Below are 25,783 nucleotides of genomic sequence, written 5' to 3' on the forward strand. Positions count from 1 at the left end.
GGTGCGTTAGGATCTTCAGCCTGCTGCAAATGAACTCCAGATGCATGTATCCCCTTGTGGCACATGTGCAACATTGCACACTTGCATCACTATGTGACTGGTTACATGGAACCTGGAAATCTAAAAATGAGTTCTTAGGCTTCAAAGGCAAGCACCTTAACCACTAAGCCATCTCTCCAGCCTCCCTTCCCTATTCTTTATGGAATGTTAATGGGCCCAATATGTTGCAGGTCTTGTGCAGGTAACCACAGATGGTGTGAGTTCATGAGTGCAATGGCAATGGCACTATGGAGTATAGCATTCCACAGCACACCTGTCCATCTTCTGGCTCATATATAGAAGTATCATGGGGGACTTTTGGGTAAGATGGTGGCACAGAAGTTATGAAAAACCAGCTGAGGGAGGGATTTAAGAAAAACTACAGCAAGATACACTCTTATTCCAAAAAGGGAAGGTGTATAGGTTTTAAGCCACCACAGTGGAGAAGCAGGAGAGACCAAGATCTATCAGAAAGGAGGACACCAGCCAGAATCCTGATGAAGCACTTGTGGCCCTGATCCACGTGTTTCCAGGCACTCACCCAGCCTGGTGCTGAGCCACAGGAGCAGTGACCAAACAAGGGGACTTTCCACCTCATTGGCCTCCTTGCAAAATCATGAAACCTGAATGGGAGACAGCAGAGACCAGATGAAGGGTATGCAGATGGGACCAGCTCAGCAGTTCTAGTACAATCCCAGGCTTCCTGCACTCTCCAGTTCTCCAACCATCAGAACTGTGAACCAGAGAACTCATTCAGCCCCTGGCAGCAGGGCATCCAGCACAGCTGATGAGAACACCAGGTTCACAGTACAACAGGGAGGGATCAAGGCAGGCAATCAGCATTGGAGAGATTGGAAACTACCTCAAAAGGTAAAGAGGATGACTGACAAAATGTAGTACATAGGCCTGCACTGAACGTGCTAATCTCTCTTTCCATGTCAAGGCAGGTTATGGGTTACACATTCTTGGTTGGCTTTACCATTCTCAATTAAGCTGTATTTGGGAGTTGACTACTGTTGCCTTTGATGCTTTCAGATTCATAGGGCATTTGTCTTTTTCTTCTGTTATTATTGGGGGCAAGGTCTGATTCAGAACTAGGCTGATCTAGAACCCATTTCAAAACAGAAATATCAACCTCTTAGCTGACAGGATTAAGGATGTACAGCAACACAAACCCTTAGGGATTTTGGCTTTATATGGTTATTTGTTTCTTTCAATCTCCACACTTGCATATTCTGTGCTGCTTTTTATTGAATGTGTATATTGCTCAGTTGAATTTTAGAATTTTGCTATAAATTGCTCCACTCAGGCAAATTCAACACCTAGGATGACATGTGCAGTTGGATTGGAGTACAACAGCTACACTTGGCACCATAAACTCCTACTCTGAAGGTACATAAAACTGGATATCCCAGTCTAAGAGCACAACAGATAATTAGAAAACCCAAGCATCACATCAACTCAGGATGCAAAAATCACTACATCATAATATAAGAAACACAAAGAATAGAAAATATAATCCCACCAAAATTTATAAATCCATCAGAAATGACCCCTAATGAGACTATTTTAGATGAAATGCCTCATAGAGATTTAAAAAAATGATTTTATCTATACTCAAAGAAATCAAAGAAGAAATCAAAGGAATCAAAGAAGAAAACAAAGTAACTAAAGAAGAAAACAAACTCCTGAAGGAATTCCAAGGAAACCAGTTTAATGAAGTAAGGAGGTCATTACAACATGAGTAAGAAAAGAGAAGCTAAAGAAAAACCAGGCAGAAAAACTAGTGCTGAAAAACACAGTAGGTTAAATAAATAATAATTAAAAAAAAACCAACTCTTTGGAAAGTCTCACCAAAAGAATGACTGAAGGAAAGAACAGAGTATCTAAACTAGAAGACCAGGTGACAGATCTAATACAGTACAACAAAGAGAAAAACAAGCTAATAGGAAGATATGAATGGGAATTTCAAGATATTCAAGACATGATGAAAAGATCAAGTATATGAATTCAGTGTATAGTAGGAGAGAAATTTCACTCCAAAGGCATGATAAGAATTTTCAATAAAATTATAGAAGAAAAACTTCCTCAACTTGGGAAAGAAATGCCAATGCAGATACAGGAATCTTTTAGAACCCCAAACAGACAAAACCTGGAAGGAACCTCTCCTTACCATGTAAAAATTAAATTACTAAACATGCAGACCAAAAAAAAAATATGTTGAAAGCAGGTAGAGAGAAAAAGCAAGTCACCTATAAAGGCAAGCCCTTTGGATCATAGAAGGTTACTCAACACAAACTTTAATAACCAGAAGGGCTTGGAATAATGTATTCCAAGTTCTGGAAGATAACAACTGTCAACCAAGATTACTTCACCCTGCAAAGCTATCTATCCAAATTGAAGGTGAAATAAGGACATACCACACAAAAACAGGCTAAAGGAATTTATGCCAACTAAGCCATCTCTATAGAAAATACTTTAAGGAATCCTTCATGCTGAAGATAAATCAAAGCATGCACATGAAGAAATAGGAAAAAACAACCCATACTCAAATAACAGTTAAAACAAGAGAGTAAAGGCAAACTGGAAACTATAAAATAAGAAGAATGGCAAGAATAAATACATATCTTTCAACAATAACTCTTAATATCAAGGGCCTCAATGCCTCAACCAAAACACACTTCAGGCTTGCAGACTGAATTAAAGGACAAGATCATGCTGTTTGTTGCTTCCAGGATACTCATCTCTCAATAAAAGATAGACACTGTCTATCTTAAGAATGGAAAATGGTATTTTAAGCATATGGACCTAGGAAACAAGCAGGAATTACTATCCTACTATCTGACAAGATAGACTTCAAACTAAAATTAGTGAGGAAAGTTAAGGAAGGTAACTTTTTACTGATTAAAGGAACACACCAACAGGAGAACTCCTAAACACATATGCACCTAACATGGGGGATCCCAATTTCATCACACAAACACTATTAGACTTAAGTTCATAGATAACACCAAACATAATTTCAGTGGACAACTTCAATACCCCACTATCATCAATTGACAAGTAATCCAGGCAAAAAATAAACAGAGAGACATCTGCATTATATGATATCATGGGACAAATGGACCTAACAGCTATCTACAGAACATTCCATTCAAATGCTGCAGAATATACATTTTTCTCAGCAGCACATGGAACATTCTCCAAAATAGATCTTGTATTAGGAAACAAAGCAAATCTTTTTTTTGAAGATTTTATTCATTTATTCATTATTAGAGACAGAGAGAGGCAGGGAGACAGAGAGAGAGAGGAAGGGAGAATGGGCACACCAGAGCCTCTGGCCATTGCAAACAAACTCCAGATGCATGCACCAACATGTGCATTTGGCTTAAATGGGACCTGTAGAATTGAACCTGGGTCCTTAGGCACAAAGCAAATCTTATAAATAAAGGAAAATAGAAATAGTCCTTTGTACTCTATCTGATCACAATGGGATTAAACTAACAATCAGAAACAAGAAAAACTACAGAGCATACAGAAATTCATGGAGTCTAAACAGTACACTATTGAATGCTGAATGGGTCATTGAAGAAATTGAAATGAAAATCAATAAATTCATAGAATCAAATGATGATGAGAATACTACAAATCAATAGCAAGAAAAGTTATAGAGCATACACAAAATCATGGAAACTAAGTAATACACTACTAAATGATGAATGGGTCAATGAAGAAATCAAGAAGGAAATAAAAAAAAATTCATAGAGTCAAATGATAATGACAACACAATATATCAAAACCTTTGGGGCACAATGAAGGGAGTTCTAAGAGGGAAATTTATAGCTCATACTGCCTATATTAAGAAATTAGAGAGTTCGCAAGTAAACAATATAATACTTCACCTTAAGGCCTTGGAAAAAGAAGAACAAGGCAAACCAAAACTCAGTACACAGGAAGAAATGGTAAAGATTAGGGCAGAAATTAATGAAATAGAAACAAAAAATCCAAAGAATCATTGAAACTAAGAGTTGGTTGTTTGAGTTGATTTTTCTCTGCGTTGGTCTCCTTCCCCTTTGTGATGGTATGCGGTTCACAGGAAAACATCACCCTTGCTTGTTTCACCAATTGTCCTTAGTTTCAGTTGGGCCCCTTTTGAGGTATGTTGGGGCAGCTCTCTCCATAGGATCTGCATCTATCTGAAAAAGAGAAGCAGATTCTCCAATGGAGAGTAAGTTAGCACCCAGAAAATTGAAATAACACTTACTTTTTTGGTAGACAGATTGATAGGTGTAGGCCCTCTTGTACCCCATGATTGATGATAGCTTGATATTGTAGAGTGGGCTTGTGTTTGGGTATGGTTCTGACTTGTTTCCCATTAGCACTGAAGCAGACCAAAAATGAACCCAACATAGCTCAGGGAAATTTTGCAGAAGAGGGGGCGGAAAGAATGTCAGAGTCACATGTTGGGTCATGATTTGCAGAGACATTTAGCATACCAATAACTGGGGACTAACTCCACAATGCACGACCCATTTACATCAACAAGGAGGTTCTAATGGGAGGGGGTAGATCATAGATGAGCCTAAACAATGGTACCAAACTGCCTGTATTTGATGGAAAAAAAAACTAATAAATCAAATTAAAAAAAAAAAAAGAGTTGGTTGTTTGAAAGGATAAAGAAGATTGATAAAACCTTAGAAAATCTGACCAGAAGAGAGAGACAAAGGAAAAAATAAGATTAGAGATGAAAAAGGCACCATTACAACAGATACAAAATTAATTCAGAAAAATCATAAGTATATACTTAAGAATATGTATGATTCTATGTTTGAAAATTGAAAGAAATGAGTGATTTCCTTGGTTCATATGACCTACCAAAATTAAATCAAGGTGTGATTAATCACTTAAATAGAAATATAATAAGTATGGAAATCCAAGCAGTTATAAAAATCCCAACTCAAAAAAGTGCAGGCCCAGATAGATTCACTGGTGAATTTTACCAGACTTTCATGGAAGAACTAACACCACTGCTTCTCAAACTTTTCCATAAAATAGAAAAGGAATGAATTTTACCAAACTCTGTCTCTAAAGTCAGCATCACCCTGATAGCAAACCAGACAAAGACAGAACGACAACAACAAAAAAGATAATTACAGACCAATCTCCTTTGTGAGCAGAGGTGCAAAAATTCTGAACAACATATTGGAAAACAGAATAAAAGAATATATCAGAAAGATTATTCACCTGACCAAGTAGGCTATATCCCAGATATGCAGGGATGGTTCAACATACACAAGTCTCTAAATGTAATACACTATTTAAATGGACTGAAGGACAAAAATCACATGATCATCTCATTAGATGCAGAAAAGGCATTTGACAAGTCCAACATCCCTACATGTAAAAGTCCTACTGAAACTGGGAATAGAAGAAACATATCTCAACATAATAAAAGCAATTTATGACAAACCCACAGCCAACACAATAGTAAATGGAGAAATACTTGAAGCTTTTCAACTAAAATCAGTAACAAGACAAGGGTGTCCAATGGCCTCAATTTTATTTAATATAGTACTGAAAGTCTTGCTATAGTAATAAGGAAACAGATGCTCATAAAAGGAATAAAAATTCGAAAAGAAGAGATGAAATTATCATTATTTGCAGATAATATGGTTATATGCACAAAGGACACTAAAGACTCTACTAGCAAACTGTTAACACTGATAAGCACTTTTAGCAATGTAGCAGAATACAAAATACACACACAAAAATCAGGAACTTTCCTGTATACTAACAACAAGCATGTGGAGGATGAAATCAGGGAATCTCTCCCATTTACAATTGCTTCAAGAAAAAAAAAAAAGTACCTTGGAATAAATCTAACCAAGGAAGTAAAGGAACTCTACAATGAGAACTTTAAAACACTAAAGGCATAAATTGCAGAAGACACTAGGAAATTGAAAGACATCCCACATGCTTGGATTGGAAGAATCAATACTGTGAAAATTTCAATCTTACCAAAAGCAATCTACACATTTAATGCATTGCCCATTAAAATTCCAATGGCATTCTTCACAGAAATAGAAAAAAAGTCCTAAAACTCATCTGGAAGCACAAAAAACCTTGAATAGCCAAAACAATTTTGAGCAACAAAAATAAGTCTGGTGGTATCACCACACCCAATCTTAAGCTATACTTCAAAGCCATAGTAATAAAAACAGTATGGTACTGGCATAAAGAGAGGCATGTAGATCAATGGAACAAAATAGAGGATCCAGATATTAATCTAGGCAGGTACAGCCATCTGAGTTTTGACAATAATGCCAAAAAAAAGTTCAGTGGAGAACAAAAGGTGGTGCTGGGAAAACTGGATATCTATATGAAGAAGGATGAAAATAGATACGTGTTTCTCTCCATGCAAAAGATAAGGGCATCAAAGGGGTGGGAAACACTAATCTAGACCCAAACTGCAATGGTACCACAAAATTCTACTTCCTAAAAGGCAGACCAAATGGCTGAACCTTCACCAGGCCCTTACAGGAAACACCTGAACCACAAGACACTGGAGAGGATAGGATCAAGTCTAACCTAAATCTTGTACATCTTCCCTCACTCCCTCTCCCCCTCCCTCCCTCCCTCCCTCCCTCCCTCCCTTTCTCTCTCTCTCTCTCCTCTAATTCTTGTATATTAGTTATCTTTTTCCTCATTTTCTTAGTGGGCACTGACCTGTAACTCCCAGTACCAGCATGAGGCTATCATCCACAATGAGCTTTTGATCAGAGAAACCTACAAGGTTTCCTAAAAGAATGACAGATTTCTGTCAGAGTACTTGATGACCCACCAAAGGTCAGTGGTAAGACCCTATTGCTCAAGACTCCATATGCAACTGACACGTAAAATGGAATGGCATGGCTGGAAGCCAGGAGAAAGTCAGTCCCCAGACAGTCAGTGTGTCTAGTGCCAGAGGTGCTACATGAGCGATTGGGGGAAATGACCAATATCTGTCCAAGCAACTCATGGTCTAACCTACTTAGCAACAAATAAAAACCTGGTGTGATGCCCACACAAGTGCAATAGTGGCACACAGCCATGGTGGGAAACCAACTGCTCTTGATTTGGCTAACTGATCCCCTCAGTGGTAGGGGACCCATAGCTGGAGCTGGGAAACAAGTCAGAACCATATCCAAACATAAGCCCACTCTCCAATATCAAGCTACCATCAATCATGGGGTACAAGAGGGCCTACACCTATTAAACCCTCTATTAAAAAAGTCAAGTTTATCTCACTTGACCTGGTGCTAACTCACTCTCCATTGGAGATGCTGCTTCTCTTTTTCAGATAGATGCAGATCCCAAGGAGAGAGCCACCCCATCATACCTCAAAAAGGCACTGAATGAAACTAAGGAAAATTGGCAAAACAAGCAAGGGTGCTGTTTTCCTGATGAACCACAAGGGGGGAAGGAGACCAACACAGAGAAAAATCAACTCCTACCAAATCAGAGAGCCAGAGCCTCAGAGGACCCAACAGCTCATCACTGAAGCAGACCAAAAATGAACCCAACATAGCTCAGGGAAATTTTGTGGAAGAGGGGGCAGAAAGAATGTCAGAGCCACATATTGGGTTATGATATGCAGAGACATTTATCATACCAACAACTGTGGTCTAACTCCACAATGCACAACCCATATACATCAACAAGGAGGGGCCAGTGGGGAGGGGGTAGTTCACGGATGAGCCTACAAATGGTACCAAATTGCCTATATTTGCTGAATAGAAAACTAATAAAAAAAAATTTAAAAAAAGATTCATGTTACTATCAGACCTGAAACTCCGAAACTACTAGAGAAAAAAGTAGGGGTAACCCTTCAACATATTGGCATAGGCAATGACTTTCTGAATATAACCCTAATTGCAGAAATAAAACAGTTAATCAACCACTGGGATCTCATTAAATAACAGAACTTTTGTCTAGCAAAGGACACTGTGAATAGAGCAAAGAGACAACCAACAGAATGAGAGAAATTCTGTGCCAGCTATACATCTAACAGAGGATTAATATCCATGATATACAAAGAACTCAAAAAACAAAACATTAAGAAATCAAACAACCGAATTAAAAATGGGCTATGGAACTGCATAGACAGTTCTCAAATGAAGAAATACAGATGGCATATAAACATCTAACAAAGTGCTCTACATCCTTAGCCATCAGGGAAATGCAAATTAAATCTAGTTTGAGATTCCACCTTACTCTGTCAGAATGGCTACCATCAAGAAAACAAATGACAATAAATGTTGGCAAGGATACAGAAAAAGGGGAACCCTTCTATCATTGTTGGTGGGAATGTATTCTGGTACAGCCATTGTGGAAATCAGTGTGGAGGTTCCTGAGACAGCTAAAAATAGATTTACCATATGACCCAGCTATATCACTCCTAGTAATATATGTGAAGGCCTCTTCTCACTAGCTCTAGAGATACTTGCACAATCATGTTTATTGTTGCTGTATTCACAATAGCTAGGAAATAGAACCAGCCTACATGGTCCTTAGCAGATGAATGAATAATAAAGATGTGGTACATTTATATAATGGAGTTCTACTGAGTGGTAAAGAAAAATGAAATTATTAAATTTGCAGGGAAATGGATGGATTTGGATAGGATTATACTAACTAAGGTAACCCAGGCCTAGAAAGCAAACATTGCATGCTCTTTCTCATATGTGGATCCCAGCTACAAATGTTTAGAATTGTGTGTCAGCTGCAACCAAAAATTGGTAGCAGAGGCCAGTAAGCTAGAAAAAGGCTATAAGAGAGGGGGAAGAGGGAAAGACTTAAGGGGATGGTTTTGTATATATGTAAGTAGAACAACAGATTACAGGGAGTGGAATAACCTAAGCGAGGCCAGGGGAAGAGATTGTGTAAAAGAAAGGTGGGGGAAGAGTCAGTCAAAATTCAAGATATTCTGAATAAGACATATGAAAGCCCACTTTTTTGTCTAATTGCCACATGCAGAAGCCATAGATTGTTACTAAAAAATTTTCAGTGCTATGGATGGGATTTTTTTTCCAGTGAGTATTGGCCAGGGATGTCCCTGTTGCTTCCAAAACATTACAGGCCATGGCTCTTGGTTTCCCATGAGAAACAGATGGTAAGACCCTATTGCTGAAGGCTTCACATGCTTGGGTGGAAAGTTAACTGAGAAATCAAGCTGGGGCTGAGCAGAAAATCTTCTCCCCGTAGACCAGCTGACTGTAAATTGGAAAAAGCTGCACTGCATGCAGCTCTATGGGAGACATAAGCCATCAGTGGTAAAAACAGTGGACACTGGAAGCCTCAAGTTTATCCAGACAGGTCAAATGACTGATAGAGCACAATAGTGGAATGTCTGCTCTGGGAGAAACCAATTGCTCTCTCATTGCACTGGAGACCCACTCTATGGGAGGGAATATATGCCTGGTTCTGAAAACCTAATTAAAAGCCTATGGCAGGGGAGATAATGAGCCTCAGGGGTATAAAGCCTGTTCTTGTCTAGCTAAATGCATATATTATGCTCATCAAACTGCTCTGTAAACACTACACTTAATGTTCATACTCATATATTAATGCTATTCTCACTTCTGGTTAGAGAAGCCTCTCTTCAGATGGCAGAGACTACTAGGTTGACCCAAAAGTCAACATAGTGCTGATAAGAAGTGATGGAAGAATGTCCAGCACTGAAATGTCTCTATCACACCTTCCAAGGCTCAGGGTCCATTGCAGGTGGTAAAAAGAATTAAAGAGTCAAAAGAAGAGTATGATTCCTTACAATGCGTCTGTCCAGACAGAAGTTGGTCTCTATACCCATGACTTTGCAGTGCTTAGCAATACCTTCACAAGACCCTCATAATAGGAGAAAAAGACAATGACATCAAAATAAAAGAAAGATTAATGGAGAGAGGGAGGGGGATATGATGGAGAGAGGAGAGCTGTGAATGGAAAACAGGGGGAGGGGAGGGAACTACCATGGTTTATTGTCTGTAGTTGTCAATAAAAGAATTATACACGAAAAACAAACAAAAATACCATGTTGAAGGTAAAATATTGTCAAATATTAACAGTTTTATATCGTCCAAATTATTATGAATATAAGGAAATGCCAACCTTGGGCTCTTAAACTGGACAATAATAATGAAAATACTAATTAGGTGTTGGATAGTGTGTGGACTATTTTATGATATTTTCCTTTTTTTAAATTTTTTTTTTTGTTGTTTACTTATTTATTTGAGAGCAACAGACAGAGAGAGAAAGAGACAAACAGACAGAGAGAGAGAGAGGGAATGGGCGTGCCAGGGCCTCCAGCCACTGCATACGAACTCCAGACACGTGTGCCCCCTTGTGCATCTGGCTAACGTGGGTCCTGGGGAGTTGAGCCTCAAACTGGGGTCCTTAGGCTTCACAGGCAAGCGCTTAACCACTAAGCCATCTCTCCAGCCTGACTTTATTATATTTTCTAAGTGTTTCATAAGCTGCTCAATGTTAAAGGACACTAATTTGTGCCATAGTTCTGGCCCTAGATTGATTACCCATTATTCATATACAGCAGTCATTATCTAACATGTTTACTATAAACTCTTTGGGGAAGCTAATTTAAGAACCCTTTATTCAGGAACATGTATTATTATCAACTTTATTGCTTTGTCTCATATACCACATTTCACAGTATTTCACAGTCCCTGCCAACTTATTCTATGGAAAGTAGTGTTTTCACTGAGACATCTCTCAGGGGAGATGAGGTGAAGCAGTTGAAAGCTGTAGCACAAAAGCATAATAATAAAGTTTCCTCACATCACTGAAATGAAGGCCATAACATGACTGCAAATAGAAACTCAGAATGATTCCCCACATACTTACCATTCAGAAATACATCTTAAGAGCAGAGCACTGTGGCACATATGGCTGGTGTCAATATTTTCAACAGTGTTCATGTTACTTTCTATGATGGAAACTGTCATTTTGGAGGGTACAGAATTAAATGTACTAGATTAATTATTCAGAGGGAGAAAGGACAGAAAAGAAGACTGAAATTATGCATTGTTGGCATGCATATTAATTAGTAAGGCAAGTTGTAGAAGAAAAAATATATTAAAGAAATAGCTGAGGCAAGTTATTTTAAAAATTTATCAGCAAGTCATAGAAGACTCGTATAAAATTCACAATAGTAAGTTTTATGGAAAATAGCTAAGAGAAGCAATTTGAAGTAAGAAATGTTTATTTTGGTGCATGGTTTCAGAGGCTTCAATCCATAATCCCTTGGCTCCATATTTTGGGGACAGGTTAAGGCAGAATATCATGGCTCTCCTCATTATGGAAAAATAAAAGAGAGAAAGAAAGAAGGCGGCAATCTAGTGACCATATCTTCCAACCAGGTCCCATATTCTAGTCCACAGTCAGCTATGTACTCTTTGAGGGTAAGTACTACATTCAGCTATGATCCCATCAATGGGTAACTCCATAAATGAAGTCATCATCCTCATGAAACTATCACTTTACAGTTTCCCTTGCTGGGGCCCAAGCCTTCAAAACATAAGTCTTTTGGAGGGGGCACTTATACCCAAACCATAACAAAAAAAGAAGATGGAGAATATTTAACGAATGTCTAGTATATCAGCTAATGGTATTCTAGGTATGTTGAATATTCCCACTAATTCTTGAAGATCTGGGTGTATTATTCTTTTTTTTTTTTTGCATGTGTATCATCCATAGTTCAGAGGGATTAAATATTATGTTCAAGTTGTATAGCAAATAAATGATGGAACAGATCTGTGATGTGCAAGTGGTGATTTGAATAATGCTTGATTGATTGCTGTCAATTTAAAAACATATAATCCCTTTTAATTACTTGGGTATTTAAAAGAAATAGTTTATTTTTTGTACATATTCCCCCTTAATTATATAAGAATATGAGAACACAACAAATAAATTGAACCTTAAGCTTACAAGTTCAGATCACAAGATGCAAATTGTCTCAAAGGTTACATGGTTGTCACCAAAGTCCATCATCTTCTACCTTCAGGGCCTGCAGGGAGTTGCCACTTCTCAACCATACTTATAATTAGGTAGGGTGGATCTATGAGGCTAAGGACTCAGGTTTGATTCCATAGTACACATGCAAAGCTAGATGCATGAGGTGGTACATGCTTCTGGAATTTGTTTGCAGTGGCTAGAGGCCCTGGTGTGTGCATTTTTTGTCTATCTCTTTTCCTCTCTATCAAATAAACAAATAAAATAAAAAGAGATCTCATAAGTCACAAAAGGCTATAACTAGGTTTACAATTCTTCTGTTTTATAAAACTTAAAATTTAATTTTGTAAATTAATTACATTGTAAAATATTTCAAGTCTTTATTAAGTATAATGATGACTAAACAGATAATCATTTAGGCTGACCTGAAATTCACTATGTAGTCTCAGGGTGGCCTTGAATTTATGGTGATCCTCCTATCTCTGCCTCCCGAGTGGTGAGATTAAAGGTGTGTGCCACCATGCCCAGCTCAGGATTTTTGATTAAGGTTAAGCTTCCTACGTAAATTTCCAGCAGCCTGCTGGAAAAGGTGGCACTGGGGATGGATCTTTTAGTTCAGATCTACTAGGTGTATGGAAAACCTGTTGGAAATTTGGCTGTTTGTGTTTGCTGGCTGTTTGGTTGTGGATCTCTGCAATGCATCTATGGAAATGGGCCAGCCTCTTCTACCCTGAAGAAATGTCCCCTGGATTCTGTAAGTATGAAATAAATGTTTTTCTCCTATAAGCTGTTTCTGGTCAGGTGTTTGTCCATGCAATGAGAAAGTAACAGCAATAGCTACTATTTAGGTAATTGATGGTTGTTTGATATTTGATATAAAGCAGTAACAGTAAACTCAATAACTGATGGCTTGTTCAATTTTCTTTTGCTACAACAGAGTACTGAAGACCAGATAGTTGATTTTGAAAAATGAGCTTTATTTTTGTTGGGAGCTATGAACCAAACCTTGGCCATGTTAACAGAAACCGCCATATAGCAAGTTAAGTTTCTACTTCCTCACCTAAGATTCAACTACCAGAAACAATGGGATCGTACACCTGGTTAAACACTCCCCCATTCTGCCGGTAGCTGATGAAGAAACAAAGGCTTTGTGGTTTAACCAGTCACTCTGTGATCTTTGCCCTAACCACGTCCCCTTCCCCCTACAACTCCTTGCTCTGACCACGTCTCCTTCCCCCTACAACCCTATATAAACCTATGTGGAAAAAATAAAATCTCGAGGCCTTGACAAACACCTAGCATGGTCTCCTTCTTGTGTCTGTTTGCCTTTTCCCACCCAAGTTAGCTTCTCCTTGAGTCCTTGTTCAACTCCCCACTGGCCAGGGCAATTTTGAGTCATGGATCTGGAGGCTGGAAAGTCCAAGGCATGGTAGTGGTTCATTTGGCTTCTGGCAAGAGCCTCATGGCAGGAGAGCAGAAGGGTGAGCAGGTGTGTACAAGAGAGGGTTTATGTGCAAGAAAACTAATTCACATTTGAGTGATCTAACCTAGTTTTTCTATTAAGGTATCTATTTTTGAAAGTGCTGCCCCATGACAAAACATTTCCTAATAATAGTACATTTTCAGGGGGCCAAATCACATTCAAACTACAGTAACTGGAAAGATTGCAACGAAGACAAAGGAATAGCTTACTAAATACCACCTACTGAGCCACACTGCAAACATGGTTAGCAAAATAAATTTCACTGAAAACAAAAGCTTAGTGTTTTACAAAAAGGCATGAAACCAGAGTATAACCATGAAATTAAAAGAAAAAGACTCCCTTTTTGTAACGTTGGGGATCAAACCCACGGCCTTGTACATGTTAGGCAAACACTATACCCATTGATCTACAGTCTCTCAAAATCCCTCCTCTTTTTGTTTTAAGATAGACAGGATCTCAATAAGTTACTCAGCCTGGCCTTGAATACATTGTGGCCCAGGCAGACTTCAGTCTTGTGTTGCTCTTCTCTCAGCCTGGAGTGCTGGGATTGTGGGCCTGCACTGGCACTCCTGGGTGAGAAATCGTTTTTCTTTTTTTAAATATTATTTATTTATTTGCAAGCAGAGAGAGATAAAGAGGGACAATGAGAGAAAGAATGGGTGTGCCAGGGTCTTCAGCCACTGCAAACAAATTCCAGATGCATACACCACTGTGCATCTGCTTTCTTGGGTACTATAGAGTTAAACCTGGGTTGTCAGGCTTTGTAGACAAGTGCCTTAACCATTGAGATATCTCTCCAGTCTGAGAAATCCTTTCTTGAGCTTCTCCAAGGTGTGCAAGAAATGATTTCTTATTTTAATACAATCAGGTAGGATCTATTGACTCTGTAGTCAACAATAAAAATTGCACATTAGGTATAATTCTAGGCCTTAACCTTGAGGGAGGAAGCATATGAAAAGACACTGTTCTCATAAAACAATAAACATGAAAACATTAAGAAAAATCCCTACAAGAACATGGAATCTGAGATAAGCTGTCAAGATGGGGAAGAAATTTGAGAATACTTAGGTACAGTAACAAATGAATCCATGTTTGTGCTGATATTTTCAGGATAATAGTTCATCAGAGATGCACTCAAGTGGGGCAGAGGGGAGGACGTTAATGGGTGGGATATGAGAATGTATTTACAATAATCTTTAGAATTCTAGAATGTGGTTCTGCATTGATAGCTACTTTTCTATCTACTTTATCTTTCATATACATATTATATACATTTGCAACCACTTTTGGACTTTGTATGACAGGTAAATGTTTTCATATCTCTATAGAATGTAATTTATTTAAGATACATCTTATTTACTTATATTTTAAACTGAGATAAATAAGTGCAAAGATCACATGTATACTGATTCTGACGCTTTGTACATGTACATGTCTCTGAAATGGACATTGATAGGCTTTCCTGGAACCCTTAGGGCCTTCCCACTCCCACTTTGTAGTCAATAGCTCTTCTACCTCACCACTGAAGGCTATCATCAAAAGTTACTTTCACCAGGTTTGAATTTCACATAAGTGCAACCAAATAGTACCTAATTTTTTGGAATTTGGTTTGTTTCATTCAGCATAATAACTGAGTTTTAACTGCTTTTCTATAGTTTTGTGAATATCTATTGTTTTATGATATTATGAGAATGTTGCATAATTCACCTTTCATTGTTGGGCATTTGGGACATTTTTGAGCAATGTTGGTACAAATCTCTTCTGTACCATTTGCTTTTAAATACGGTTGCAAGGATGTTGCAATATTTTATATGTATTATTAACAGCAAAGTAGCTACCCATTGAGCTGTCAATTGTTTTAATCAGGAATTCACATGTTTAGGGATTGTCACTTTCCCTTTAATCAAGAAAAGCCCATTTCACATGAAGGTACTACTGAAATACATATCTTAATATGCCATCTAGCATTATTTTTGGTCACACATTGTACAAGTCAATTTTAGATATAAGGATTCACATTGATGAAATTAGTGACTTGTAAACTAGCATAATGAATGGTGAAATAGAATCTCATTGGTGATGTCAGCAATAACAAAGAAAAGCAAATTAGCCTAAACATTTTACACAGATTCACTACCACTAATTGTGTGATTGCTGTTGCAGTCAATGAGTCTACTAAGCCAGTAACCTACACACTTGGACAAAGTGAGTGGGGATTGATTTTCAGTCCTTCACCTACATCTTCACATGGAGGTCACTGGTTTCTGATGACATAAAATTATCAGTCATCTCCAAGGATAGAAAATCCTGCATCTGGAATATTACTGAATCTGCTTCCAGTAAACCATTCATGTTCATATCATCAGCACCTGAACAAAAGTGAAATAGACATTTATTAACCTGACAACAGAGGTTAGATAAACTATTTTCTTCCTTTTAAGGAATGTTAATTAAATACATATATGTCAGCATGTTTGTTTGTGTGTGTGTTAAAATTTAGTTTGAGATTTGCTTTTATTTTAACTTACTAGTGGGCATGAGAAACAAGATGTTGCCTTCACCTAATACAGATGACATAATTCATCAATTCTTATCACAACCTCCTTAGAATTGTGCATAACCAGTTTGGCTTAGGGAGTATAGTGATTGAATTCTTATTTGCAATTTCCCACTATTCCTTTTACCAGCCTTTCTTTATTTTAATTTATTTTTTTATTTACAACATCCATAATTAACTCATGGTAATTCTGTCCCTTCACCCACTTTCCTCTTTGCAATTCCACTCTCCATCATACACCGTCACCCTATCAATCAGTCTCACTTTTTATTTATTTATTTATTTATTTATTTATTTATTTATTTATTTTTTGGTTTTTTGAGGTAGGGTGTCACTCTAGCCCAGGCTGACCTGGAATTCACTATGGAGTCTCAGGGTGGCCTCGAACTAATGGCAATCCTCCTTCCTCTGCCTCCTGAGTGCTGGGATTAAAGGTGTGTGCCACCACGCCTGGCTACTCACTTTTATTTTTGATGTCATCTCCTATTACCTCCTATTACGATGGTCTTGTGTAGGTAGTGTCAGGTACTGTGAGGTCATGGATATCTAGGCCATTTTGTTTCTGGAGGAGTGCATTGTAAGGAGTCCTACCCTTCCTTTGGCTCTTACATTCTTTCTGCCACCTGTTCTGTAATGGACCCTGAGCCTTGGAAGGTATGATAGAGTTATTTCAGTGCTGAGCACTACTCTGTCACTTCTTCTCAGCACTATGGTGCCTTCTGAGACATCCCAAGGTCACTGCCATCTGAAAAGAGTTCTCTAACCAAAAGTGAGAGTAGCATTAACATATGGGTATGAATATTAAGAGAATTGCTTACCTGGAAGGTTGGTGAGCATAGTATATACATTTAGTCAGACACCAGCAGATGTTATACCCCTAGGGCTCATAACTACCCCTGTCATAGGTTTTCAGTATCAGGCATGCATTCCCTCCCATGGAGTGGGTCTCCAGTCCAAGTAGAGAATGGATGGTTTCCCCCATAACAGACATGGCAGTATTGCACCTGTTGGATCATTTGGCCTGGCTGGCCATATTGAAGGCTTGCAGTGTCCACTGTCGAGTATCTCCACTGGTAATTTCTCTCTTTCCCATGAAACTGATGCAGTATAGCTTTTCCTAGCTTTCTGTCAGCTGGTCTACATGGAAGCATGGAGGAGGTTTTCAGTTTGGCTTCAGCAGGAATTTTCAGTGACCTTGCAGCCCAAGTTTGTGGAGTCTTCAGCAATAGGGTCATACCATATATTTCTGGTGGGAAACCAAGAGCCTTAGCAATAGCCTGAAATGTTCTGGATGCATCTGTGACCTCCCTGGGAAATAACTCACTGGAAGGTATCCCATCCATGAAACTGAAAAATTTCTAGTAACAATCTATGGCCTCTGGGTGTGTCATTATCCAAAAAAGTAGGTTTCTATATGACTTATTCATACCCTGTTAGATTTTGATTTGCCACCCCCCACATTTCCTTTACTCCATCTCTTCCCCTGACCTCACTTAGGCCTTTTCACACCCAGTAATCTGTTCTTCTACTTACATGTAAACAATACCATTCTATTAAGTATCCCCTCCTTTTATATTCCCTTTATATGCCTTTTATGGCTTACTGGCCTCTGCTACTGAGTTTTATTCCAACTCATGTAGAAGTCCAATCATTTGTAGATAGGCTCCATATTTGAGAGAGAACATGAGATGTTTGGATTTTTGGGCCTGAGTTACCTCACTAAGTATCATTCTTTCCAGAATCATCCATTTCCCTGAAAATTTCATAATTTCAGTTTTGTTTACCACCAAGTGGAACTCTGTTGTATAAATGTGTGACATCTTCATTATCCACTCATCAGGGACATGTAGGCTGTTTCCGTTTCCTAGCTATCATGAATAGAGTAGCAATAAACATGGTTGAGCAAGTATCTCTAAGGTAGTGAGACGAGTGCTTAGGATATATGCCTAGCAGTGGATAGCTGGGTCATATAGTAAATCTATTTTTAGCTGTCTCAGGAACCTCCACACTGATTTCCACAATGGCTGTACCAGATTGCATTCACACCAACAGTGAAGAAGGGATCCTTTTTTTATTTTCTTCAAATTCGCACCAGCATTTATTGTCATATGTTTTCATGATGGTAGCTGTTTTGAGAGGAATAAGTTGGAATCTCAAAAAAGTTTTAATTTGCATTTCTCTAATGGCTAAGGATGAGGAATATGTTTTAGATGTTTATATGCATCCTATGCATGTTTGTTGTTAGTATATAGGAAAGCTACTGATTCCTTTGTCTTTAATTTGTATCCTGCTACATTGTTAAAAGTGTTTCTCAGCTCTAACAGTTTGTTGGTAGAGTTTTAGAGTCCTTTACAGTGTAGCTATTTTTGCATCCTAAGTAGATTTGATGCTTGGGTTTTATTATTATCTGTATGCTTTTAGACTTGGAAATCCAACTTTATGTACCTTCAGACTAGGGGTTTAAGGTGCCAAGTGTAGCTTTTGAACTCCAATTGAACTGCAGAAGTAATCCTAGGTGTTGAGTTTTCCTTTTGTTTAAATATTCTAGTGGGCTGGGTGGAGCAATTTACTGACAAATTCTGAAATTCAACTGTGCAATATACACATTCAATCAAAAGCAGCACAGAGAATGCAATTGTTGGAATTGAAACAAACAGATAGTCTAATAAAGCCCAAATCCCTAAGGATGTGTGTTGTTTTACATCCTTAATCCTGTCAGCTGGGAGGTTGAAGTTTCTGCTTTGAAATGGGTTCCAGATAAGCCAGGGTCTGAATCAGACCTTGCCCCCAATAATGACAGAAAAAAAAGGCAAAGGCCCTATGAATCTGAAAGCATCAAAGGCAACAATATTCAACCCCCAAATACAGCTTAATTGAGAATGGTAAAGCCAACCAAAAATACATAACCCTTATTCTGCTTTGACATGGAGAGATTAGCACTTCCAGTGGGGGCCTATGTACCTGCTTTATTGTCAGTTGGCCTCGTTATCTTTTAGGGTGGCTTCAGATCTTACCAATGTTTAGTGCTCACCTCAATCCCTTGGTGTTGTGCTATGAATCTGGTGGTTTTTTCTTTTTTTCTTTCGGTTTTTTGAGGTAGGGTCTCACTCTGGCCCAGGCTGACCTGGAATTCACTAAGGAGTCTCAGGGTGGCCTCGAACTCATAGCGATCCTCCTACCTCTGCCTCCCTAGTGCTGGGATTAAAAGCACGCACCACCACACCCATCTCTCAAATCTGGTGTTTTGATCACTTTTTCTGGATGCTCTGCTACTGGGAGCTGAATGCCTTCTCTTCAGGGTCACAGTGCTGTTGGTTCAGTGATGGGAGAATGCAGGAAGCCTGGAGTTGTACTGGAACTGTTCTGTTGGTCCTGTCTGTGTCCCCTTCAGCAGCTCCTCAGCTAATCTCTGCTGCCTCCCCATATCTATCTATGAAATTACCCATTTCTTTAAAATTTTCAAACTTAGTGGAGTATATGTTCTTGTAGTATGTCCCTATGAGTTTTTTTAATTTCTCTGGTATCTGTTGTGATGGTGCTTTTTTCATTTTTCATTTTATTAATTGTCTCTTCGCTCTTTCTTCTAGTCAGATTTACTAAGGGTTTATCAATTTTGTTTACCCTTTCAAAGAACCAACTCTTTACTTCATTGATTCTTTGTATTGTTTTTGTGGTTTCTATTTCATTAATTTCTGCCCTAATGTTTATTATTTCTTCATCTACTGATTTTTGGTTTGCCTTGTTCTTCTTAACCAAAGGCCTTAAGGTGAAGTATTAAGTTGTTTACTTGTGACCTTTTTAATTTCTTAATATCAGCACTTAAAGATATAAAATACCCTCTTAGGACTGCCTTCATTATGTCCCAAAGATTTTGGTATGTTGTGTTGTCATTACCATTTGATTCTATGACGTTTTTGACTTCCTTCTTGATTTCTTCATTGACCCATTCACCATTTAGTAGTGTATTGTTCCCATGATTTTGTGTATTCTCTATAGCTTTTCTTTTCTTGCTATTGAATTCTAGTTTAATACCACTGTGATCAGGTAAAGTACAAGGATTTCAATTTTCCTGTATTTGTTAAGATTTGCTTTGTGTCCTAATATATGGTATATTTTAGAGACTGTTCCATGTGCTGCCAAAAATAATGTGTATTCTGTAGCATTTCTATAAAATGTTCTGTAGATATCCATTAGGTCCACTTGTTCTATGAACATCATTTAATCCAGATGCATCTCTGCTTATTTTTTCCTGGGATGACCTGTCAATTGATGAGAGTCAGATGTTGAAGTCACCCACTACAATTGTGTTTGGCGTTATCTGTGACCTTAGTTCTAATAGTGTTTGTTTGATGAATTTGGGAGCCCAATGTTAGGTGCACATATGTTTAGGATTGTAATGTTCTCCTGTTGAGTGTGCCCTTAATCAATATAAATTGACCTTTCTTATCTTTCTTAACTAATGTTGGCCTGAAGTCTACCCTGTCAGATGTTAGCATAGTGACACCTGTTTTTTGTTTTTTTTTTCTTTCCTAGGCCCGTTTTCTTGAAACACCTTTTTCCTACCTTTTACCCTAAGATAGGGCCCATCTTTTGTGGAAAGGTGAGTTTCTTAGAGGCATTAAATTGAAGGATCCTGCTTTTTAACTCAGTCTGCAAGCTTATGTCATTTGATGGGAGCATTGAGGCTGTTGATAGTAAGAGTTATTATTGAAAGGTATGTATTTATTTTTGCCCTTTTTCTTATTTTCTAGTTCTTCTAGTTTTACCTTTGCTCTCTTGTATTAAGTAGTATTTGAATATGATTTTTTTTAAAATCAGGTTCATTATATGTGTGCTTTTCTTTCTCTTCAGCATGGAGGCTCTTTTCAAGTATTTTCTGTAGAGATGGTTTGGTCATCATATATTCTTTTAGCCTGCTTTTGTTGTGGAATGTCCTTATTTTTCAGTCTATTTGGATGGGTAGTTTGGCAGGATAAAGTAATATTGATTGACAGTTGTTATCTCTAAGAACTTGGAATACATCATTCCAAGTCTTTCTTTGGTTTTTAAAGTTTGTTTTGAGTAATCTGCTATTATCCTGATGGGTAAGCTTTGTTTGTGACTTGATTTTTCTCTATAACTGCTTTCAATATTTTCTTTGGTTTGTGTGTTTTGCAGTGTAATTATAATATGATGGTGAGAAATTCTTTCCTGATTTTGCCTGTTCGGCATTCTATAGGCTTTCTGTATCTGTATTAGCATCACTTTCCCTACTTGGGGGAAGTTTTCTTCTATGATTTTGTTGAAAATACCTGCTATGCCTTGGGAGTGAAATTTTTCTCCTTCTACTATGCCTTGAATTCTTATGTTTGATCTCTTCATAGTGTCCCAAATGTCCTGGAATGTCCAGTCATGCCTTTCTATTAGTTTGTCTTTCTCTTGGTTGGACTGTATTAGATATGCCACCTGATTTTCTAGTTTAGATATTCTTTCCTCTTCTTGATACATTTTAGTGGTGAAACTTTCTACAGAGTTTTCTATTTGACTTACTCTGTTTTTCATTTCTAGTATTTCTGATTTGTATTTTTCATTATTTCTATTTACTTGCTTATATCTTATAATGGTCACCTTATTTCATTAATTTGGTTTCCTGTGTTCTCCTTCAGGAGTTTATTTTCTTCTTTGAGTCCTTTTTTTTTCTTGTTTGTTTGCTTTGGTTTCTTCTTTGAGTTCTTTGAACATATATAAAATTAGTTTTTTGAAAGCTTTGTGAGCATTTCACCTAAAGCAGTCTCACTCTAGGTCATTCCTGATGGATTTATAATTTTTGGTGGGATTTTATTGTCTTGATTTTTTGTGTGTGTTTCATGTATTATAATGTAGAGATTTTTGCAACCCGAGTTAATTTGATGTTTGGGTTTTCTAGTTAGCTGTGTAAACCCAAGTTTACATATCTTCAATGTAGGAATTTAAATTGCCAGGTGTAGCTTTTATACTCCAAGAGAAACAGCAGATGTGACCCTAGGTGTTGATTTTGCCTTCTATTCAAGAATTGGAGTAGACTGGGTGAAGCAAATTACTGGAAAATTTAAAAAAATTTAATTGAGTACTACAGACATTCAATCCAAATCAGCACAGAGTACTTATACAAGTGTGGAGGTTAGACTAAATGGATGATCTAGTAATACCAAAGCCCCTAGTGGTATGTATTGCCCCCAACCTTTTAATTCTGTCAACTAGGAGGTTGAGATTTCTAGTCTGAAACAGGTTCCAAATCAGCCTGGATCCAGTCAGTCTCTGCCCCCAATAATGACAGAAGAAAAAGATAGAGGCCCTAAAAGTCAAGAAATATCAAAGGCAACAATAGTTAACACCAAAATACAGCTTATTTGAGAAGGGTAAAGCCAACAAAGAATATATCATTCAAATGTTATACATAACATTTCTTGACTTGGAAAGAGAGATTAACACTTCCAGTGCAGGCCTATGTATCTGGGTTTGTATAAGTAGGACTTGTTACCTTTTGGGGTGGCTTCCACTATTATCAATGCTGAGTTCCCACCTTGCTCTCTTGGTGCCATGTGGCTGGGTGTGAATGAGTTCTCCAGACATTCACAGCCCTGACGTTTGGGGGATGGGAGACTTTGCAGGATACCTGAAGTTGTACCAGAGCTGCTTGGCTGGTCAATTTGTATTCTTCTTCAGCAGCTGCTCAGCTGGTCTCTGCTAACTTCTCCTTCAGGTTTCTTTACTTTGTGAGGATGCTGATGTGAAGGGAGAATCCCCTCACCTTGTTTGTGCTCCTCTCAGGATCAGTGATGTGGGTGCCTTCGTGGGATTCTAGCCCGTTTCCTCCTTTGTGGAAGATCTTGGTCTCTCCTGCTTCTCTGATGTAGTTGGTAATAACTAACACGCCTTCACTTTTCAGTAGAAGAGTATTTTTGCTGTGTTTCTGTTTATTTCCCTCTCTAGGTTGCTTTGGTGTAGCTAATATGCTGCTATCTTACCCAGAAGCTCTCAATCTTTTTTTCTATTAGCCCTTTCATTATGCAAGTTTACATTTTCACTGGTTTGATTCTTTAACTGATCAAGTCTAGTCAGTGAGTTATTGAGAGACCTTATGAATATGGAAACTTCAAAATACTTTCCTTGAGAGAAGGAACAAGCCCCTCCCACCATCTCCCTGCCCAGTTATCCAATGGACCACAAGAGAATGAGCTTCAGGAAGTAGGTAATAGAAGCCTGAAGTAAAACTTCCCAGATGACTCATAAAGCCATGAGAATAAATGATTGGAAGTAACTAAGTTGCCTTAGGATTGCTGTGGTAGAATATCATTAAAGTAAGTAAATTTAAACTTCTAAATAAGTATAGAGTTTGATGTGATGTGAGAAATGTATGCAGTCACATAATCATGATTATAAATCATGATATAATTCCGAATGTTTCCATCACCAGAGAATATTCCCTTGTGCTCCTGCCTAGACAATCTTCTTATACCCTCCATCCCTGGCAACCACTGATTTGTTTTCCACTTCTGGCTTTGACTTTTCCCAACAGTCATAAAATTGAATCATATCATTATCATAGGAAACCTTTTTTTCAGTTTGGCTTCTGAAAACAATCTTTTCCTTACTGAACTGGGTTGTTTGCTTTCTCATTACTGACTCTTGTGAATTAATTTGTGCCTTCTGAATAGTAGTTCGTTATCAGTTATATGTTTTTCCTTTCAATGTATGGATTGTCTTCAAGTCTCTTGCAAAGAGAGGAGATTGTTTTTCTACTATTTTTTTCTTTTGATTTTTTGAGGTAGGATCTCACTGCAGCCCATGTTGACCTGGAATTCACTATGTACTTTCACGGTGGCCTGGAACTCATGGTGATCTTCCTACCTCTGCCTCCAGGGTGCTGGGATTAAAGGCATGTGCCATCATCTCCAGTGGTTTTTCTAATTTTTATAAAGTTCAGTTTATCAGTTATTTTCTTTTATGTCCTTGTGTCTTACCTAAGAAATATTTTAAGGTAAAATATTCAATTATTTCTTAAAGATGATTTATGCCTTTAGATCATACTTTTAGATCTATGGTCCATTTCATGCTCATTTTTATGTGTGATTAAAATCAAGGTTATTTTTGTTGTTAAATTATTGAGTTTTGGGGTATTTGTTATAGAACGTTATTGTATCAATAAGTTTAGCCATTTGTAGTATTTATTGTGGTGTCCTAATTTCTTCTCCTTTCTCTCTCTCTCTGTCTCTCTATCTATCATGTATATAATTTCTATATAGTCAGGAAGATGCTACTTGACAACTTCCCACCACACACAAAATGATCATAATACTTATTAGCAGTCACACTGAGAGCACATAAACCTGTAACCGTTATCTGATGGCTGCCCTCTTGGCCTCCTAGGCAAAATGGGATCATAACATTAATATCATTTTATCCCCTTCCTTACATTTCTTTAAAGTCTTCATCTGTAAAGCGCACAGGCACACTTAACTGCTGAGAGTCATTAAATTCGGTTTTATGTGCACAGTAAATGACACTTAGCGGCAGCTGTGTTGTCACCTATTGCTTCAAAGGAATGGCTGTCTTGAGCATCATTTTTTTTTTTTTCTGTTGCTTAGCAGTGTTGTGTATTTTTCAGTGAGATGTCTCTGATGGATATTGACCTGACCAGAACATATCCTTGAATAATAAACATAAAAAGGAGTTTTAACTTTGGGTTTTTAATTTGGATAGAGGCCTACCATACTACTCTTATTGGTAATAATATTAAAATAGGTGATAATCATTTTGTTTCACTTTTTATAATGTATTTTATATGCACTGATACTGATTATTTTGCTCTAGTTCTACATATCAGCATGTAAGATTCTTTTTAAAACATTTTTATTTATTTGAGAGATAAAAAGAAACAAAGAGAGGGGAAGAGAGAGAAAGAGAGAGAAACAGAAAGAGAGAGGAAATGAATAGGCACATACCAGGGAACCTTGCCACTGCAAACAAACTCCAGATATATATGCCACTTTGTATATATGACTTTATGAGCATACTTTAGAATTGAACCTGGACCAGAAAGCTTTGCAACTGAATGCCTTTAACCACTGAGAATTCTCTCCAGCCTAAGTATTTAAATTTTGTATGAAGAATAACTCTTTGTCTTTCCTTAAAATGACTTTCACAAAGGAAGAAACTCTATTAACTATGTTGAAATAGTTTACTGGAAAAATCCACCTATAATAATCAAAATCTTAAGGAAGAGTGAGCCTCATGTAAAATTGTGAATGATTATAAATCTGAGCATGAGTATTAACAACTGAACTTATATATATTCATGCTTCTGGAAAATGTACTACTATACTCTGTTCTCTGTATGGCCTGTTGCCATTTTTCCCAACCCAGGATTTCCTTCTTTCTGGATTACCTTCTATTAGAGAAGTGAAATATAGTGCATAATCACTTTTCTTGCTTTCATTGCATCCAGACATGAGAACGTGACTCAGTTCTGGCCATGGAGATCTAAGGGAAGTCTGACTCATCATGTGACCACAGGGAAGAAACAATCTCTTCTCCTGACAATTGTCATTCTGTCCTCTGTCACAGAATCTGAAAATCATCTTGAGCATTACAGGGATGATTGTCTTTGGAAATGAAATTTGAAACAGACTATAGATGTGATCTCAAGTTATAAACGACCTATTAGGAACCATGGAATATCT

At 37.7% G+C, this 25,783-nt stretch overlaps 1 protein-coding gene across 1 annotated transcript in view; it reads right to left on the reverse strand.

The window, feature by feature from the left end:
- Positions 1–15,760: 15,760 nt before the first annotated feature.
- LOC123460680 (zinc finger protein 39-like) overlaps positions 15,761–25,783 on the reverse strand; it is a 28,959-nt gene continuing 18,936 nt past the window's right edge. The window contains exon 2 of the mRNA XM_045149148.1: positions 15,761–15,894. Within this exon, the coding sequence (XP_045005083.1) occupies positions 15,761–15,894 (134 nt within the window). The remainder of the gene's footprint in view (positions 15,895–25,783) is intronic.

This window comes from Jaculus jaculus, chromosome 5 (genome assembly GCF_020740685.1).
Source record: "Jaculus jaculus isolate mJacJac1 chromosome 5, mJacJac1.mat.Y.cur, whole genome shotgun sequence".
NCBI lineage: Eukaryota > Metazoa > Chordata > Mammalia > Rodentia > Dipodidae > Jaculus > Jaculus jaculus.